Source organism: Chrysemys picta, chromosome 6 (assembly GCF_011386835.1).
Source record: "Chrysemys picta bellii isolate R12L10 chromosome 6, ASM1138683v2, whole genome shotgun sequence".
Taxonomy (NCBI): Eukaryota; Metazoa; Chordata; order Testudines; family Emydidae; genus Chrysemys; species Chrysemys picta.
In genome coordinates this window covers 60,747,316-60,768,345 of record NC_088796.1, presented here as the reverse complement: position 1 = coordinate 60,768,345, position 21,030 = coordinate 60,747,316, and the positions used below count along the sequence as shown (strand labels likewise).

General features: G+C 42.5%; 2 protein-coding genes across 2 annotated transcripts in view; one reads left to right on the top strand and one right to left on the bottom strand.

Moving 5' to 3' along the window:
* ERAP1 (endoplasmic reticulum aminopeptidase 1) overlaps positions 1-20,944 on the top strand; it is a 38,202-nt gene extending 17,258 nt beyond the window's left edge. Inside the window, exons 10-19 of the mRNA XM_005284044.5 lie at positions 7,659-7,742; positions 8,287-8,444; positions 8,958-9,037; positions 9,568-9,751; positions 11,374-11,530; positions 13,579-13,763; positions 14,779-14,940; positions 15,857-15,997; positions 16,123-16,204; positions 17,993-20,944. Of these exons, the coding sequence (XP_005284101.2) occupies positions 7,659-7,742; positions 8,287-8,444; positions 8,958-9,037; positions 9,568-9,751; positions 11,374-11,530; positions 13,579-13,763; positions 14,779-14,940; positions 15,857-15,997; positions 16,123-16,204; positions 17,993-18,136 (1,377 nt within the window). The 3' untranslated portion in view covers positions 18,137-20,944. The remainder of the gene's footprint in view (positions 1-7,658; positions 7,743-8,286; positions 8,445-8,957; positions 9,038-9,567; positions 9,752-11,373; positions 11,531-13,578; positions 13,764-14,778; positions 14,941-15,856; positions 15,998-16,122; positions 16,205-17,992) is intronic.
* On the bottom strand, positions 3,471-6,489 carry LOC135972378 (SRRM2 protein homolog rsr-2-like). Its single transcript, XM_065550234.1, has 2 exons — positions 5,145-6,489; positions 3,471-4,087 (listed from the first exon to the last, which is right to left on the bottom strand). Exons 1-2 carry the CDS (start codon positions 5,680-5,682, stop codon positions 3,654-3,656), a joined length of 972 nt encoding a protein of 323 aa, XP_065406306.1. The 5' UTR covers positions 5,683-6,489; the 3' UTR covers positions 3,471-3,653.
* Positions 20,945-21,030: the final 86 nt, after the last annotated feature.

The following is a 21,030-nucleotide window of genomic DNA, read 5'->3' as shown; positions in this document are numbered from 1 at the left end:
GCTCTCCCATTATAATGCGAGTCAATCTTCTTCTATCCTTATCAAATAATTGTTGATAGAATTTATACTTAGCTTTCTTTGTAGCATATCTCCTAATTGCATTAAATTGCTTCCTTCTCCCCTCCTTTCTCATCTTCCCTTTTCCTTTATTCCTCAACTCTATTTGACTTTCATTTCTAGGGTCCTTTCCCTCTACTAATGAACAACATAATTTTTCCAACATTGCCCATCCGAGAGCTTTTGTTAAATCCTCCTTTAATAATCCTTCAATTTCCCCTAAACTATTTATTATTTCTCTTCCCTCCCTACTTTGTTTTCCCCGTTTACATATTTTCTCCACTAAATCCACTTCTGGATGTCCTTTTAGTGGGAAAATCCTCTCTCTTGGGGGCGGAATTTCTAATATATTTACTCTAATGTCCTCTACCTCAGTCACTTCCTCCCTATCTCCTGTTACCACTAACTTCTTCTTTGCTAATTCTCGTCTTTTATCTGATATTTGTTTATTCGTTTTGGTCCTCATCTCGTTCTCAATACATTTATTTATATTCCTTTTCCCAATATATTTCCTTTCCAACTGTATAAGCTGGGCAACCTCATCTTTGGTCCATATACGAGATCTAGTCGATCCCTCTTTGATCTTACTTTTAGCAGCCATATCTTCTTTTCTTTGCTCATTCCTCACAGCAAGGTGTCTATGTCTACAGTGTTGGCTCAATCCAGATCTAGTATGAAAACCAAGCCCACAGACCGAGCACGTATGGCTCTTCATTGGGGTATCCGCCTTCTTGGGTATGCACTTGGGGTAGTGGCAAGCTATATTATGATATTGAGAAGATTTTCCACATTTACTACATACAACTCATATGGCTTTACTTTTATGAACCACATTAATGTGTTTGGCCCATTTACCAAATGTTGGTAATATCTGGGGACATATTGGACAATTAAAACTATCAACGGGATACTCTAAATAAAAAACCCCATCCTTCCACGAACTACTTTCTAATATATTTATATTACTACCAGTACTGTTAAGATCCTTATTACGATCCCTATTAAAATCAGTACTTGGTCTAAAACTATTTAATAAACTAGACCCATTAACTAAATGAGCATTAAGATATCCCGATTCCCTAACATATGGATCATCAAATGTACTTAAATACTTAAAATCTGGATTAAAACTGTCCATAGTTAAATCATTAAAAGTGTCCCTTGTAAAAACCATCAGTAAGATAGATAAAATCCCCTCACCATGATCATCACAAACATTCTCCTCTACCTCCTCTCCATGCTCCACTGGGAGGACTTGATTCTCACTCTCATTCTCATGAGACTTCATTATAGTCCACACCATTTTATCCATTGGTCCAGCAACCCTGATCACACCCCTAATATATTTAACACTGTCAGCGGGGGCATCAAAGCCAACAGCGGGGGCGTTATTAACCCGGTCCAGCGCCAATCCGGTATAAAAATATAAATTACTTTTTTCCATAGCTAAAAGATTTACCCTTCTCAGGGGGAAACTAACCTTTTCCAGGGGGAAACTAACCCGTGCCTGGGGGAAACTTACCCTTTCCAGGGGGAAACTAACCCGTGCCTGGGGGAGGCTACCCTTACCAGGGGGAATCTAAGGGTATGTCTACACTACGGGATTAATCCGAATTTATATAATTCGGATTTGAAAAACAGGTTGTATAAAGTCGAAATGAATGCGGCCACACTAAGCACATTAATTCGGTGGTGTGCGTCCAAGTACCGGGGCTAGCGTCGATTTCTGCACCGTTGCACTGTGGGTAGCTATCCCATAGCTATCCCATAGTTCCCGCAGTCTCCCGCGCCCATTGGGATTGTGGGTTAAGATCCCAGTGCCTGATGGGACAAAAAACATCGTCGCAGGTGGTTCTGGGTACAGCCTCACCTCCTCCCTCCCTCCCTCCCTGCATGAAAGCAACGGACGGCAGACAACCATTTTCGCGCCTTTTTTCCTGGGTGGGTGAACACACTGCAGACTCCATACCACGGCAAGCATGGAGCCCGCTGAGCTCAAGACAGCAGTCATGAATATTGTAAACACCTCGCGCGTTCTCGTGGAGTTTATGCTCAGCCAGGACCAGAAAAACGAGGCGAGGAGGCAGCGGCGGCGGCAGCGCAGAGACAAGCATGATGAGGACATTGACATGGATATGGACACGGACACGGATACAGAATTCTGTGAAACCACGGGCCCCGGTGCTTTGGATATCATGTTGTTAATGGGGCAGATTCTATCCATGGAACGCCGATTCTGGGCAAGGGAAACAAGCACAGACTGGTGGGACCGCATAGTGTTGCAGGTCTGGGACGATTCCCAGTGGCTGCGGAACTTTCGCATGCGTAAGGGCACTTTCATGGAACTTTGTGACTTGCTGTCCCCTGCCCTGAAACGCCAGAATACCAAGATGAGAGCAGCCCTCACAGTTGAGAAGCGCGTGGCGATAGCCCTGTGGAAGCTTGCAACGCCAGACAGCTACCGGTCAGTCGGGAATCAATTTGGAGTGGGCAAATCTACTGTGGGGGCTGCTGTGATGCAAGTAGCCAAAGCAATCACTCAGGTGCTGCTACGAAAGTTAGTGACTCTGGGAAATGTGCAGGCTATAGTGGATGGTTTTGCTGCAATGGGATTCCCTAACTGTGGTGGGGCGATAGACGGAACCCATATCCCTATCTTGGCACCGGAGCACCAAGCCACCGAGTACATAAACCGCAAGGGGTACTTTTCAATGGTGCTGCAAGCACTTGTGGATCACAAGGGACGTTTCACCAACATCAACGCGGGCTGGGCGGGAAGGGTTCATGACGCTCGCGTCTTCAGGAACACTACTCTGTTTAAAGGGCTGCAGCAAGGGACTTACTTTCCGGACCAGAAAATAACCGTTGGGGATATTGAAATGCCAATAGTTATTCTTGGGGACCCAGCCTACCCCTTAATGCCATGGCTTATGAAGCCGTACACAGGCAGCCTGGACAGGAGTCAGGAGCTGTTTAACTACAGGCTGAGCAAGTGCAGAATGGTGGTAGAATGTGCATTTGGCCGTTTAAAAGGTCGCTGGCGATCATTATTGACTCGCTCTGACCTCAGCCAAAGAAATCTCCCCATTGTTATTTCTGCTTGCTGTGTGCTCCACAATCTCTGTGAAAGTAAGGGGGAGACCTTTATGGCGGGGTGGGAGGCTGAGGCAAATCGCCTGGCTGCTGATTACGCGCAGCCAGACACCAGGGCGATTAGAAGAGCACACCAGGAAGCGCTGTGCATCAGAGAAGCTTTAAAAACCAGTTTCATGACTGGCCAGGCTACAGTGTGAAATATCTGTTTGTTTCTCCTTCATGAAAACCCGCCCCCTTTATTGACTGATTTTCTGTAAGGAACCCACCCTCCCCCTTCCCCCAGCTTTCTTTCAAACCAAATAAAGTCACTATCATTTAAAAATCATTTATTCTTTATTAATAGATTAGAAAAAGAGGGAGGGAACCCGGGTGGGATTTGGGAGGAGGATTGCTGGGAAGGAAAAAGCCACAAAGAAAAGGTTAAAAAAATGACAGCCTTTTGCTTGGGCTGTCTACTGGGGTGGAATGGGAAGGTGTACGGAGCCTCCCCCCCCGCGTTCTTACACGTCTGGGTGAGGAGGATACGGAACATGGGGAGGGGGGAGGGGGGAACAGGGGCTGAAGCGGCAGTCTGTTTTCCAGCAGCCGTTCCTGAAGCTCCACCAGACGCCGGAGCATGTCTGTTTGCTCACGCAGCAGCCCCAGCGTTGCATCCTGCCTCCTCTGGTCTTCTGCCGCCACCTCTCATCTCGAGCGTCTCTCCTGTCCTCACGTTGGTCCCTCCTGTCCTCACGTTGGTCCCTCCTGTCCTCACGTTCACTGGCTTCTTTCCTATACTTTGAAACTGTTTCCTTCCACTCATTCAGATGAGCTCTGTCACTGCGGCTGGATTCCATAATTTCAGAAAACATCTCGTCTCGCGTTCTCTTCTTACGACGCCTTATCTGTGATAACCTTCGGGATGGAGGAGGGAGGCTTGAGGAATTTGCAGCTGCTGTAGGGAGGGGAAAAAAGAGAGAATTGTTTAAAAAGCTACATTTTGCAGAACAATGCTTATACTCTTTCACAGTGACCAACACTATTCACATTACATAGCACATGTGATTTCTGTGCAAGGTCGCATTTTGCCTCTTAATGCTGAGTGCCTGTGGCTTTGCTGCTAGAGATCACAGGTCTGGGCAACAGAATTCGGCTTGCATGCGGCCATGGTAAGCCATTGTCTTACAGCTTCTGCGCCCTCCTTTCCCACATACCAAGCATAGCCTGTAGAGTGCTGCGGTTTTTCTGTTAACATTCAGCAGCACCAGAAAACAAACTAACCCCCCCCCCCCTCGCCATGAATTCTCTGGGATGATCGCTGTACCCCTCCCCCCCACCGCGTGGCTGGTATCAGGGAAGATCCCTGCAGGCACCAAACTAACCACCCCCCCGCCGCCGCCCCCCTCCCGCCATGAATTCTCTGGGATGATCACGGTACCCCTCCCCCCACCGCGTGGCTGGTAACAGGGAAGATCTCTGCTAGCCAAACGCAAAAAACTCAGGCCCAATTTCCCATCTGCGCTTGGCTAACTGCAGGGAAGGATTTATTTTCCGCCACAGGCAAACAGCCCAGTAGGAACGGCCACCTCTGTCCCCTTAATTAAGTTCCCGTATTTCAACCGGGTTACCAGGAGTGATATCACTCTCCTGAGGATTACACAACAAGATAAAGAACGGATGTTGCTTGAATGCCAGCAAACACCGGGACCATACGCTGCCAGGCTTTGTCAGGCAATGATACCAGATTACTTGCTGCAAGCATGGCGTGGTCAAGTGTCCTACCATGGAGGAGGGAATAAGGATGCACTGCCAAGAAACCTTCTGGCAAGGCTTTCGGAGTACCTCCAGGAGAGCTTCATGGAGATGTCCCTGGAGGATTTCCGCTCCATCCCCAGACACGTTAACAGACTTTTCCAGTAGCTGAACTGACCGCGAATGCAAAGTCAGGCAAAGTAATCATTAAAAACCGTTTGCTTTTAAAACAAGTTTTATATTTTAAAAGGTAAACTCACCTGAGGTCCCTTCCATGGGGTCAGAGTCTTGGGTACTGGCTTGGGAGGGTACTTCAGTCAGGGTGATAAAAAGATCCTGGCTGTTGGGGAGAACGGAGTGCTGTGTGCTCTCTGCAAGCTCATCCTCATCCTCCTCCTCCTCCTCTCCCCCATCGGCAGAATCCTCAGGCGTCGCTGATGAGACTATCCCCGACCCAGAATCCACGATCACAGGTGGGGTAGTGGTGGCAGCCCCCCCTAGAATTGCATGCAGCTCGGCGTAGAAGCGGCATGTCCGCGGCTCTGACCCGGAGCGACCGTTTGCCTCCTTTGTTTTTTGATAGGATTGTCTGAGCTCCTTGACTTTCACGCGGCACTGCTCAGAGTCCCTATTGTGGCCTCTCTCCATCATGCCCTTGGAGATTTTTTCAAAAGTTTTTGCATTTCGTCTTTTAGAACGAAGTTCTGCAAGCACTGAATCCTCTCCCCATACAGCGATCAGATCCAGTACCTCCCTCACGGTCCATGCTGGTGCTCTTTTTCGATTATCAGCCTGCATGGTTACCTGTGCTGATGAGCTATCTGTGGTCACCTGTGCTCTCCACGCTGGGCAAACAGGAAATGAAATTCAAATGTTCGCGGGGCTTTTCCTGTCTACCTGGCCAGTGCATCCGAGTTTAGATTGCTGTCCAGAGCGGTCACAATGATGCACTGTGGGATAGCTCCCGGAGGCCAATACCATCAAATTGCGGCCACACTATCCCTAATTCGAAATGTTAAAATCGATTTTGGCGCTACTCCGCTCGTCGGGGTGGAGTACAGAAATCGATTTAAAGGGCCCTTTACATCAAAATAAATGGCGTCGTTGTGTGGACGGTTGCAGGGTTAATTTGAATTAAAGCTGATAAATCCGAATTAAAGTCGTAGTGTAGACCAGGCCTAACCCTTACCAGGGGGAGTCAACCCGTACCTGGGGGAGGCTACCCTTACCAGGGGGCATCCATGTGGCACCATATGGGGCTGCCCAACCCCGTCCCACACCCCACTGAATGTGGGATGTGGGTTCGTCCTCCGCAATCCGCCTGGCTATCCAAGCCAGTTACCGACTCTCACCACGAGGAGGTAGCGGTTGGACTTGCAATCCAGAGGCTTTCCTCAAAGAGGGGTCCCAAACAGCATAATGTCGAGCTCTAACGGGCGTGTGAGAAAAGGCTCAGATCTTGGTAGGGGTTGCCCCTATTGACCGGGCTCATGCCCACCCCCACCTCACCGATAACCCATTCTCTCACTACCCTCAGGCAATGTTTCCGTCCAAGCCCGACAGCTGAGAGGGTCCAGAGACGCATGGAGAGCCATTAAGAGAGCCTGTTAAGCCATTAAGACTCCCTGTTCCTTGTCCCCTAACTGCCCCCTCCTAAGACCCCCCCCAACTGCCCCCCAGGACCCTGCCCCCTACCTGTACCCTGACTGCCCAAAACTTTCTCCACTCCCCCCAAAAAGCCCCCCCCTGAACTCCCGACCCCCCCCCCCCGTTTCTTGACTGTCCCCTCCAGAACCTCCCTGCCCCTTCTCCTGCCCCCTGGCCCCCTTACCCTGCTGCTCAGAACAGGGTGTTGGGCTCTGTGCGAGCCGGACACGTGGCTGCGCTCCCCAGCACAACAAAACCCGGTCCCTGGCCCTGCACAGTGCTGCCGGAGCCGGGCTGCAGGGGAGAGCTGCCGGCTCAGAATGCAGGGCAGAGCTCCTCTACAGCTGCTCCGGAGTCCAGCCCGGGACTTTCCTGCAGCCCTCCCAGCCGCTCGCTCTGCTCTGCCGGGGGAGGGGGGAAATCCCAGACATTTTGAGTGATTTACAAATTCCCCCTGGACGCTATTTTTAACACAAAAAGGAGGACATGTCCAGGTAAATCCGGACGAATGGTAACCCTACTTTTATAGCTTTGGCATAAGGCGGGAATCTTTTGTCTCTCTGGATCCCCCCCCTCCTTCTAAATGGCAAAGCACCAGGTTTAAGATGGATTCCAGTACCTGGTGACATGATCACATGTCCTGTGAGACTTCATTACCCATTGGCTGGCACCCACGTATACAGGAAGGCTTACAAGTAAACAGAGCCATTTACAACCAATTGTCCTAGTTAATGGGAACCATCAAGATTCCAAGCCACCATTAATGGCCCACACTTTGCATAGTTACAATAGGACCTCAGAGTAATACTTCATATTTCTAGCATCAGATACAAGAATGATACATTCATACAAATAGGATGAACACACTCAGTAGATTATAAGCTTTGTAATGATATCTTACAAGAGACTTTTTGCATAAACCGTATTCCAGTTACATTATATTTACACTCATAAGCATATTTCCATAAAGGATATGGAGTGCAACGTCACAGGGGGTTGTACCAAAGTATCTCCCTGTGAATAACCACCATCCAACCTAATATATTACTGAACAGATTAATCACTTTAAGCTGCATTCATTATTCATAATTGTAAAATTAAAGGGAAATAATATTTAATTTTTTCAGACTTGTCCTGTGGGTGACACCCAGGAAAGCCAACTACAAGGTGATGGCTTTTGCACCAGAAACCAACAAACATCTTCAAGTGCAGTAAGCTTCTATTTTCCTACTTATTGCTAGTTATAAGTCTGCTGTGTTACTGTACACTAACATTTAATTCTTCAGTTTTCATCATGTTTAAAATTAGTATATTCCCTTCCTGGGAGCATGAGCCTATTGTGCTCAGAACCCTTCTTGTGAGAATATAAGTTTATTGGATACTGCTGGAAGCCTGGACTTTATATTACTGTTAAAAATTTTCCTTGGGTTTTACCTGTTGAATATATACTTGAACAAAAACCTGAGATGGAACAAAAATCTATCCCCTAAAGAGCCCAATGCTGATTGGTGCACTTATGATTAATAGCAGTGACAGCCATATAAGCATCTAAAGGTTATTCTGTCCACCATAAGGTGAAAGATATCCCAGGCCCCAATCCAAACTTCAGTATGTAATTCCTGTAAACTTGTTTTTTCGATCATCAGCAGTTGGTAGCTCTTATGAAGTTGCCACTCACTCATCTCTGCTTCCTTGCCAGTATATTCCATCCTCACTCTGTTCGTATGTATTTTGTTTTTGCCTCATATAAATCAGCACTGGACCAGGAGAGAGATTCTTGATGTGACGACAATGATGAACACTTGGACATTACAAAAGGGTTTTCCACTAGTAACTGTCACAGTAAAAGGAAAGAATGTCCATCTGCATCAAGAGCACTATATGAAGGGATCAGATTCTTCTCCATCAACAGGGTAATAGAAAATGAGCAAGTGATGCTCTCCGTCATAGTCTAGGCAAACTGGAAAATCCACTGGTGACAATCTATTCTGCATAGTAGTAACTGCTGTTGTTGTTCTTAAAGGAACAAAAGTTACATTTTGGTATTGCTTATTTGAAAACTGGTATAGTTTTAAGAAGCTCTAACTGAGGTCCATTATAATAAGTCCATAGAAATAAAAGTGTCTTATATCTGAGCTTTCTAGGGTAATCTTCTTCTAAGTTGAGATTGGGGTAGGATACTGTAGCAAGAGGATGGCCACATTTTGTCTCAGCCGTGAGAGTAATGAAGTCTGCGTAAGTTTCTCTACACCATGAATCTCACCTCCACATACTCCCAAGAAGTGTTCCAGAGTCAGTCACTTCCGAATCTTTGTTCCCAACATAGCAATGTAGCTCAGTACCCAAACATAGGTCCAACCTTCTCTAGAGTAGCTATTGCAATTAAATATTCTGTCACTAAAATAACCATTTTTACTTTGCAATAGGTACTTGTGGCATGTTCCATTAACGTACATTACTAGTAAATCTGACACTGTGCAAAGATTTTTGCTGACAACTAAAACAGGTAATGTCCTTTAAAGTGATTAGTCCATTTGAAGGATTAGTTACAGTGCTTGCAAAGTTTAGCCATTTTAGCTCTACAGCTATTTTGTGTGGGAGGGAGGGAGGATGAAACTGGCAGTTCTACCTTTTATTTTTGTTATCACAGATCTAATTTCAATAATGCTTTTAAAAAAGAATGGTTCACGAGGACAAGCGAATGCCAGCTTTTGGCAGATGAGATATAAAACAGCTGAATTATATATAACCAGCTGGAAAAATTGGGTTTTGTGGTGAAAATGTTGATAGATTCCGATAACAGTATTACTGAGCTATATCTCTTAATGTATTCAGAAACTATAGCATCTCTTCCTTTTACTGAAAAAGAGACCAAGACCAGCATTAGCTATTGTACCAGGATTATTTTTTGTCCAAATTTAATGTATGAAATGGACTGTGCAAGTGCTGAGCTCTTCATCCATTACATGGTCGTCTTATCAAATAGTGTTTGAATCAATAAAGAGAGAATGGAGTTATAATTTATTTTGTTTTCAGATGTCCTCATCCTCCCAGAAGAGGTAGAATGGATAAAATTCAATGTGGGAATGAATGGTTATTACATTGTGCACTATGAAGATGATGGATGGGATGCTCTGATTAGCCTTTTAAAAGAAAACCATACAGCAATTAGCAGCAATGATAGAGCGAGTCTCATTAACAATGTATTCCAGCTTGTGAGGTAAGGCACACTGTATGAGTCTTAAAAAGGCAAATGATACAATTCATATTGTGTGTCACTAAAGCAGAAAACATTTACTCTTGTATAATTTGTTGTAATTAAATCCTTTAAACAGAGATGGGGTCAGATTCTGATCTTGTTTACAGCAATGCAAATCTGGAATGTCTCCATTGACTTCAGGCGTGTCATGTAACTGAGAATATACACTGACCTTGAGAACATAACCATTATAATCAAAACACTGTCTGTGATACTGTGTAAGTCAATTGATTCCAGCAGCACTGATCTGCTGCCTTTTGAAAATTAGGATTAGAATAAGGTTTTCAATTAACCCTAAGATTTGGTGTCTTAAATCAGTCCCTTACGGGCAGTGGTTCACTTTTCACAACCCCATCGCTTCAGCTCAATTTGCACTCTGGAGGGGTCTGTGTGCGACCGCTACCTTAGATACTGAACGATTTCCTGTTGCAGGTCAAGTGTTTGGCATGGCCGAGCCAGGATTTCAAGAGCTTTTGTAGGCTGAGTCTTTACCCTCTTTTGCAAACTCCAAATATTTCTCCAAAATGTGATAACCAAGCTTCCTTTAATGACATGCTACTTTACCTCAATTCACACCTGACAGTAACCTCAACAAACTGTACAAAGTATGAGAACACAAATATGCCACACACTTAGTGACCTGAAAGAGCTGTTCCAGGCAGCAGAACAAGTGGTCAGAATTGTACAGAATTGTACCCATGCAAGGGGCTTTCTGCTGGTGCTAACCGTGCATTAATATACAACAGTACATAAATACATGAACATGTATCTTCTTTTAACACTTTTCACAGTTACACCATTTTCTAAAGAGGCTGCAAGCCTTTCCAGGCAGAGAATATGTCTCCAGCCCATACCTATGAGCTCACCATAGTCCCACTTTTGAGCCCACGAGGATGCTTTTATAGTCCTGCCCTTGTTTCGGATACATGTAGGCAACACCCAGACTTGGGGCCTACTAAACTTGTCCCTTACTGAAGCTTATGAAAGGGAAGTTTTCACTGGGAATGCACTCCTTCTGCAACACTAAAGATCACTAGCACTTCCAGCCTCACATCCTGTTCTGTAGCACAGCTAAACAGCTTCCCCCCCCCACACACGCATGCTTGAATACAGGGAGGGAGAAGGTGGAATTGGATAAGCCATATCCCCTTTTCTCATTGCTGCTGAGGAAAGTGGGTGTGTGGTGGAAAATGCTCCTCCCATCTAGTTCATGCAGTACTGTCCTCCAGGGGACTGCAATCATACTACCACCATCACCACTGCAAAACAGTCAAACAAACACAAACCACAAACACCTGTCAACTCTCCCAGGTTTCCAGCTAGATCTGGGACTGATTTTAATCTCTTACTTTATAACCCATTAATTCACGTTAATCTTCACCTTCTGCTGTATCAGATACCAGAAGGTTTCATGTCTTATGTGGTTTGTTGGCCACATTTGTCTTTCAGGAGTTTGTTTCTAGGTTTTTCCATTTGTGTGATGATAACTTCAGGATTCTAAAGGAATTAAGTAGAAACTAGCTCATTTAATTTTATTTATAATGTTTTCTCTCTCTCTCCCTCTCCCTCTTTTTCTCTCTCAGTATTGGAAAACTATCAATTTCTAAAGCTCTTGATTTATCTTTGTATTTGAAACATGAATCCCAAATTATGCCTGTATTCCAAGGTATGAATGAGCTGATTCCTATGTACAAGCTCATGGAGAAAAGGGACATGGATGATGTAGAAAATCAGTTAAAGGTAAGACAGAAAGCACCTAAAACTGGCTAACACTAAAATAGTGGCTATACCCTGTAAGCACACTTTGAAAAAAATAAATAGTTTAAATTTGGGTTTAAAATAAAATTAAAAAAACCCCACTCCACTCTACTGGCTTGCTATCAATAACTGTATTTTTTAGTCATATTTTTTTCTTTATAGCCTCTGTTTCTGTATTCATTTCCTGGCTGAAGTCAGGGAGTAGGTGGGGAAGTTGCGGTCATGATGATGTGTAGAGCTGTGACCTGGCAGCAGTGTTCTACCAGAGGTTATCCTGGGAGCCCCATCAGTCCTTACTGCTTTCTCCCTCTCACCGGAGGAGAAAGGGCTTATTTTTGCAGGGGCAATAAGGGAGAACAGGGAGCAGGCACTTGACAAGATGGGTGGGAAAGAGAAGATGAGCCTTTGACTGCCAGCCTGAGAATCCCAGGAGTGAGTTCCTTTCCCTGATGGCTGCATGTTTTTCTATTGTTCCAGTATCCTGGCAGGTCAGAAAAAGCCTGCAGCTGCCAGAGATGTAGCCAGATCCTGGCAGTTGTATCTCTTTTGGAGCAGCCACTGTTCAGTCCTCTTTTCTCTGTATGTGCATGTAGCTGGCAGGCAAATACACAATCAGTCCAAGTTCAGTGGTCCTCCCAGTGACCACAGGTATCCTACTAAGACTGCTGCCTCTGTTGTGTATCTAAAGACCATTGTGGCCCCAACACAGCAGTATCTGAGCCCTTCACAAACTTTAATGCCTCTATCCTCACAACACGCCAGTAGGAGAGGGAAGTATTATCACCATTTTACAGATGGGGAACTGAGGCACAGGCAGAGTCTAGATCTGTAGAGTCCCATCCTTAACCTCAAGACTGTCCTGTCTGTCCTGCTACTCTGCTCTGTTTATTGTCTGATTAGTACTTCCAGACCCGGCTTTCAACTCAGCCAGGAAGGCAAGGGTTGTGAAATTAGAAGATTGTAAAATAAGCAAGAAGTGCATGTTTATAAAAAATTGGGGTGTTAAAAATCTTATTCTTTTCTCTAAGTATAGTTCTAGAGAAAATGAGATAGGTAGAATATTCAGAGCAATTCCTTGCAGAATGTTGAGATGCAATAGCTTGAACTATTGTTTGGTATTATAATTATACATTAGAAGGTGATGCTCTAGCAATTATGATTTATATTATTTAGGAAGGATGTGATTTCTTTCGATTTTGCTTGTTCCAGAATTTGCTCAGTTAACTTTACTGAACCAAATTCACCCCTGGAATAGCACTGTCTGCCCGGGAGTTACACCAGGGATGGATTTGGCCCACTGATTTTACACACAGCACTGAGTTGAATGCACTAGTTCCTATGGAGTGTAGGCCCCAATCCTGTAATCAGATTCACATGGGTGAACCTTTACATCCATGGAGATGCCCACTATCATAGAATATCAGGATTGGAAGGGACCTCAGGAGGTCATCTAGTCCGACACCCTGCTCAAAGCAGGACTAATCAGATTTTTATCCGAGTTCCCTAAATGGTCCCCTTAAGGATTGAACTCACAATCCTGGGTTTGGCAGGTCAATGCTCAAACCACTGAACTAGCCCTCTTGGGCTGCTTTTGTTTGCCTGCATGTACAGAGAGGGGAGAATTGAATGGTGGCTGCACAGGGGTCCATCCACGTTGGTCTGCTTGTAGGATCACGGTAACAGATGGTGAAGTAGTTGAACACTGAAACTAATTGTCATCCCATTATATTTAAAACTGATGAATTAAAATAACGGATGGTTGGTATGGCACAAAACCCTGATTTTCAGAGAGACAGATATGAACAGCTAATAAGTTAATTTTTGCTAAATGTTGGTAAAATTTGTAAAATGAAAATATTTAAAAAGTGACATGGGTTTGAAGATTTATTGGAGGATTTAACCAAAGATAAGTGGTTTAGATGTTGATTTAAATTACTAGTGCCAACAACAGCATAAGTAATACATTTCAAGAGGCAGTATTTATACGTAAGTGTGTTAAATACAATCTTTTTATTATTAAATTGTTTTAGGGGTACATAGTCAATCTGTTTAAAGACCTAATTGACAAACAGTCCTGGAATGATGAGGGCTCAGTGTCTGAGAGAATGCTTCGCAGTTCCCTACTCCTGTTTGCGTGTGCGCGCAAGTACCAGCCGTGTGTGGACAAAGCAGAAGAATATTTTATGAAATGGAAGGAATCCAATGGAACTTTACGGTCTGTTTTCATAGTAAATTCAGTAGAGGTGAAGGATGAATTAATGTTTTCCCTTTTGATTTAGTATTGGTGAATTGATCTAGTAATAAAGCAGCTGTCCATACTTCAGCCCTTTCAGGGACCCAAATATTAACCTTTTTTAGTACTTTCTCATCTCAGACTCCCAATTCCCTCTGGACTTGACAGCTATTGTGTACTCACTGAGAGCTCATACACCACTTTGTACTTTGGAACTTGTTTTACTAAAGGTGAAAGGGAAAATGGAAATTAGAGTTATGCCCCTTTGTTTTGCTTTTTTATGGTGGAGAAAGAAGGTCTGAAGGGTTTTATTTTACACCATATACTTTCAGGTCACCTGCTACTCACTAACATTTTGGATACAGGCCATCTTTGTTAAATTAAGGGGTGGAGAAAGTGAATCTTTAACGAGTCAGAGTTCACAGTAAACATGCTGAGATACCACCAGCAGGTCATTTAGCAAAACCAGCATTCCTGATATTTCCAATGTGAAAAACACCCAAATAATGAAACAAGACCAATTTTAAATAAAACTTTTGCCAGCCATCTTTGGGAGAGGGCTTGTTGACCAGGACAGCTCTTTCAGAAAGTGACATAGGATCTGTAACTCTTACATAGGTAACATGATTACTATTTAAACATCTCTGAATGACTAATATCTCTTAATAAAACTCTTCCTTGGCAAAACAGGATCTGCTCTGGAATGAGTCTTGAACCCCGGTCTTCTAGGTTCAAAGTAGCGTGTGCTGCCTACTGAGTCTCACTAACAATAAATACCCGGATACTTTTAGACTGAAGGCAAACTCCTCCTCTGGCAACACTTAGGAATCATGAATAGGGACAGACGGAGAAAAATTAAAGGCCTAATTCACCCTTTTGTTATACCAGAATGATTTCTGGTGTAAAACTGGTGTAATGGGATGGTGAATCAGAATGGAAGTATCCATCATAATGGAAATATGAAGCAGAGTGTAACTTGGTTTCCAATTTGTTGCAGTTTGCCCAATGATGTTAAAACTGCAGTATATGCTGTTGGAGCCCAGACAATCGAAGGTTGGGACTTCCTTTTTAGTAAATACAGGCTACCTTGGTTCAACACTGAGAGAAATCAGATTGAAGTTGCTCTCAGTATTAGCAGAAATAAGGACAAACTTCAGTGGTGAGTAATTTACTGTTTTATGAAGGAAGTGTTTGTATGGGAGTGGAGAGGGAGGAACCAAACTTGAGTGAAATGTGAACTACAGCAATGAGCACTTTTCTAGCATCTTCAATGCACAGTATTATAAAATGCCTTATAAAAAAGGGGAAGCTGCAATTTAAAACTTGACACCAGAGGCTGGTGCACACACACGTTTGCATTTTCAGCTGTCAATTGGAGAAAGGCAGAAACAAGTGACTATTTAGGCACTTGATTACCTTTTGCATGTAAAGTTACTGTAATTGCAGTGTACCTATATATTTCTTATGCATGCAAGGGGGGGTTGACTCTTAAAAACATTGTCCCTCAGTGTTTTGAGAGAGCTCCAGCCACAGTAGATACATGCCCTCTCTCCTTTTAGCATCATAGGAGGAAAGGAACATTTAGAAATGTTACAGCTACCATTTCTGCCACTGATTTGCATTGTGAAAGCGAGCAAGTCATTTCACTGTGCGTTGATGCTACCAAGAGGCACTAATTTTTTTTTTTAATGAATAGTGCCTCAATTTCCCGATCTGCAAAAAGGGGATGATACTTATCTATCTCTCAAGACAACTGAGGTTCACATTAATTTTGAAATTGTGGGATGAAAGGTGCTGTTAAAGTTCAAAGCATTATGTTGATTTTATTCTAGATTTCCTGAAATGGAGATAATCTTAATAACTTTCATGATGAACCTCATGGGACTAGGGTGATGCAAGTGGCTCAGAAGTCTTTTGCTAAAGTAAATTTTATCTTAAAGTAAAATTGAAATTAAGACAGTTATAGTGATTAGCCAAGGCGTTAAGAAATGTAGTTTTAACAAAGTAACCCATCCGTCATCTCTGCCTAACAGTCTAGTTACCTTTTCCATTTCCATCCTCATTGGGGTTTTTAGGATAATGGATCAAAGTTTGCTTGGTGATGTAGTAAAAACCCAGGATCTTCCACATATCATTGTGTTTGTTGCTAAAAACCCTTCTGGCTATCATCTAGCATGGAAATTTTTGAAGGAAAACTGGAATAAACTTGTACAAAAGTAAGTTGCACATATTGTTCTACTCAGACCCTTATGCTAGCTATATTTGACATCTATTTCTCTGTTTTAAATTAAATCATCCATTTAATAAATCTTTAGTAATTGTTTTTTGGCTTTTTCGCTAGGTTTGAACTTGGCTCACCTTCTATAGCCCACATGGTAATCGGAGTGACAAATCAATATTCTACAAGGGAACAGCTTGCAGAGGTGAAGTGTCTTACTTTCAGATCATGCATTCTGGCTGGGGTTTTCAGAGCTACCTAAGGGAGCTGGATGACTAACTTCCTTAGACTCCTTTGGAAATGCCAGAGTCTGTTTTATGTGCAGAAGTAGTTTTATGAAGATGATAGGTATAACCTGTGATTAAGCCTAAGGATCATGTAAATATTGGAAGTTAGTAAACATTGAAGTAGTACTGTAGCTCCCCTGAAGCTATACAAATGCTATACAAGTTGTGGGTTTGAGGACCCTAAGCATAGCAGTATATGCCAATAGCAAGGGAAAGAATGGACCTGTGGTTAGAACATTGGGTGAGCGTCAGGTGTTGGTTGCCTGCTCGGCGTTCTTGTCTCCTTAATGCCTCTGGGCCTCAGGTTTTCATCTGAAAAGTGGCAATAGGAAGGCTTGTCATTTCTGTACCACTTCTATCAAGTTTAGCCTGGCCAATTTTATTTATACACTCTGCCATGGTGCTCATCTTAGTACCTCACAAGCATTAATATGTACAGTATCTTCACAACATTCCTGTGAGGTTGGGAAGTTCTAATGCCACTTTTCAGGTGAAAACCTGAGGCCCAGTGCAAAATGTGGGCACTGTTACCGTATTGATTATATTGTTAGTTTTAATCTTCGTTGAAAGCCTCCGTTTTAAATCTAAATGGAGCTTTCCCACTAAGCTGCTACAGACTTCAAGGAACTTGCTGCAGAATTTAGGTCTTGCTTGCAGCAAACGACACATGGCCTTCAATATGATATTACTGTAGGACAGGGTTGGCAACGTTTGGCATGCGGCTCGCCAGGATAAGCACCCTGGCGGGCCGGGCCAGTTTATTTACCTGCTGACGCGGCAGGTTCGGCCGATCGCGGCCCCCATTGGCCACGGTTCGCTGTCCCGGGCCAATGGGGGCGGCGGGAAGCCACGGCCAGCACATCCCTCGCCCGTGCCGCTTCTCGTTGCCCCCTTTGGCCCGGGACAGCGAACCGCGGCCAGTGGGGGCCGCGATCGGCCGAACCTGCCGCGTCAGCAGGTAAATAAATTGGCCCGGCCCACCAGGGTGCTTACCCTGGTGAGCCGTGTGCCAAACGTTGCCGACCCCTGCTGTAGGATGAAGCAGAGGTCATGTTTTCAAACAAACATTAATATATTCAATAAATGACAAAATGACTTGTTTTCCCACAGTAACTCTGCAAAGCATGACTCCTCACATCTCAATAATAAGGAAAGTCTTACAGTGACCTTTGGTAGCACTTGTCTGTCATTAAAACTATCTTTCCCCTCAGTGGTTGGGACTCTCCCTTAAAACACTAGCTGGGAAGTAGTCGTTGGCTGAGAAAGGTCTGACACCAGGGCTCCTTCACTGCAATGGGGGTGTGATGTGGGGAACACAAGGGCTGAGAGCTACCATGGGGGTTTCCATGCTGAGCCCCTAGCCTCCAGTTGACTTTGCTGTAGGTTGGGATTAAAAAAGTTTCTGAAAATGATCCACTGTTGCTTACACTGATGCCACTGCTCTGAGCTGGTTTAATTGAGATGGTATTAAAAAATGGTTGCTGCTGTTTTAGCTAGCACTAGGTGCCTCATTGTGGCAGAGCTCTGCTTTTACCAATAGTGTGAAGTTTTTTAGAAAACTGCTGTCAGGTAGACAGTCACAGTAGTTAAGAGACTTACTATAGGTCACACTGGAAACCTGGAGTTTTTTAAACTTGTGCACTAGTTACTAGACTTCACTGCCTCTTACGCATGCATCAACTGTTTGTTCTAATTTTTTCTGATAGGTGAAAGAATTCTTCAATTCTCTGGAGGAAAAAAGTTCACACCTCCGCTGTGTCCAACAAGCTGTAGAAACCATTGAAGAAAATATACGATGGATGGACATAAACTTTGAAAAAATCAAAATATGGCTACAAAATAACATGTGAAGGATTTATTATTGCATCTGGCTTTGAATATTTGAATTACAAAACAGTGAAAATTTCAAAAAATCTAAAGCTTTTTTGTTGTTTTGGGGTGTGATTTAATTAAAGAGGTGATGGCATGGGCCCCATTTTGTTCCTTTGTATGAGATTGACTATCAATTTCAATAGGAGCAAGATAGGGTTCTATATGCACACCTTCAATCCAATAATAAACCATCATCCACAATTGTTGAGCAATAAAAATTGGTCACTGTGGCCTGTGTAAACTGGGGATTTTGAATTCTAAAATTGGAATACTTGAATTCTAAAAAATGGATTTACTATTCTCTTTTGAGGAAAAACTAATTTGTGAAATGACAGAAAATGGATGAGAACACAACTGAACTATAAATGGAACACTCCACCTATGAGATGGCATAGAAGTGTGTATCCCCTTGCCACACACTAGGTACGGCTAGCAATTTCTGCTCAGGGTAGCCCAGCACTGGAATATTTATAGGGATGCTAGTTTAACATGGAGATGTATTGAAATTATGAAGGTGAAATGATTTCTTAGCACCTACTTTTTACCCATATTTTGTGAATCTGCAGTCAGTCAATCAAAATAATTTATGTAAAACACCATGAGGAATTTAATCCTTTCCTATATCAAGGTGTACAGTATTAGAGTATATATTGCAACTGTGATTAGGATTAATACACTTCAAAAGTAGAAGTGATAAGAAGTGCAGTTGAATAACTAACTTATTTTTCCCATACCTCCTCTTTTTATAATTATATGGCTATTGCTTCATGAGAGCATTTTTTAATTATGCCTTATTTGACTGTGGAAAGTGAATTACTTGCTTACCTTTATATTAAATCTTATACTCCTTTTTAATATAGAATTACATTAGAGTAATATTAGAATGTGATCTGAATCTGAAAGTTCAACAGGATCAGAGATATTTAATATTTTAGATCAGTATAATTAGTAACTCTTTGATAGGGTCAGGGTGATTTCAGTATTTGCTGTTAATTAGCTCTTCCAACTAACAAAAGTGCACTTTTACAAAATAAATGTCCTTTTCAGAAGATTAACCTGTTTAAAAAGTGATTACTAAATAGGACTCATTTTTATTATAATGGGGCCTGTTCTCCTATTACAAACCTAAGACAAAGAAGAAAGATGGTCAGGTGACATCTAGGTTGCATGTTTGGCTCTTTTAGAAGTTTGTATGATCTTTATGAAGTTCTTTTCTGTTGTGTGTCTTTCTTACAGTAAAATGGGAAATGGAGAAACTGACTGTACACAAAATATTGTCAAATGCATAATCAAAGTGAAAACAGATAGATCTGAGGAAAAACCAGTCAGTTGTAATAAGGTAGAATGGGAAATATTAGAAACTTCAGACAGAAGTGTGATTTCTAGGTTGCTGGCAATCCTTGGTCAGGGCTTTAGTATCCTATCTGTAAAACTGGGATACTTCTGCTTACCTACTTCACTAAAGTGATGATGCTTATTTAATTAATGTTTGTAAAGGGCTTTGTGCTCTTCAGATGGAAGTGAAAGTGTTAGTGGAACACTGAAGGAAAGGCTGCTTTCTTGTTGATTATGATGTCCTTCAGTAACTGTTAGGAAATACCCTCACCATTGGTCACTGTTACTAAATTCATACTAAAGGGAATTCTGAATGTGCACCAGGGAAGAACAGACATTCACAGAATTATTGCAGTAAATATTTATAAAATTGTTTTTATAACCATACCAGGAAACATGTTTGACAAGCTGTTTAAAACACAAATCTGCATATGTCAACTGAATTTTGCATCTCTTACAATTTTGCATTTGTAAACATTTTAAACTGATGTTCTCTCTCTCTCTCTCTACATGTCATGGAGAGATGTAGTTTGAAATTCTGAACTAAAAATAAATAGAAAAAGATAGTTTGTTTTCATTCTCAGAGTAATTGACCCCAAAAAGGAAATTAACAGAGATGCAAAAAGACTAACACTTTAGGGCATGTTAACCATCACTCATTTAAGAAGTGTTATTTCTGACAGTTGCATGTGACCAACATAAATTTAATCAATTTTATCTTTGAACATTAGAGTGTACAGTGCAGTCATGATCCTCCAACACTGAGAAAAAAAGTCTGTGTAGATTAGCTGCTGTATGCTATTTATTCCCTAGAATTAGCATGACCTATGTAACAGATTCTGAATTTTACTTTACAAGTTAATTAAATAGCGCTTTAGGATCTCTGCACCTGGTCACCTTCTGGGAAAGAAACAAAAGCAGTTGTGAAAATCCATCTCAAAACAATATTTTACTAAATACTCAGGTTCTTAGTATTTAGAAAAATTGAATGAATCTTCAGTCTCCTAAATATGTCAGAATGATTGTTAATTGTTTGAAAAAAAAAAAAAAAGTTAAGTACCAGATTTTCAAAGCCTTAACTGAATCCCAGTTTTTGTCAGTGCAGTTTTGCATCTGCAGTTATTTGTACTCAGTCTAGGTCCTTCTGGGCTGGATCCTGCAAGTTGATTTCAACAGGAGCACCTCTGCACTTGCCTGAAACCCCTTGACTTAAGTGGGGCTGAGGGTGGACCCTGGGATGAGTCCAAGTGGATCCATTTGCAGGATCTGGTCCTTAATTTTTAAGTGACCTAAACTGTAGTCCCAAAAATAGTGCTCAGTGACTTAAATTTGTTCCAGTATGGCCATGTTCTGTAGTCAGCTTAAAGAAAAACAGAAAAAAAATGTAGCTAGATCTTTGGATTGGTTTTATACTCAGAGTATTAATAAATTTGGTTTTTTTGACTACCTGATGACTGCATTTATAGAATTCATTTTTTGAAGTTTACTTGTTAATTTTTTTATAAAATCAACTTTGTCTTCTGACGATGCTACAGGT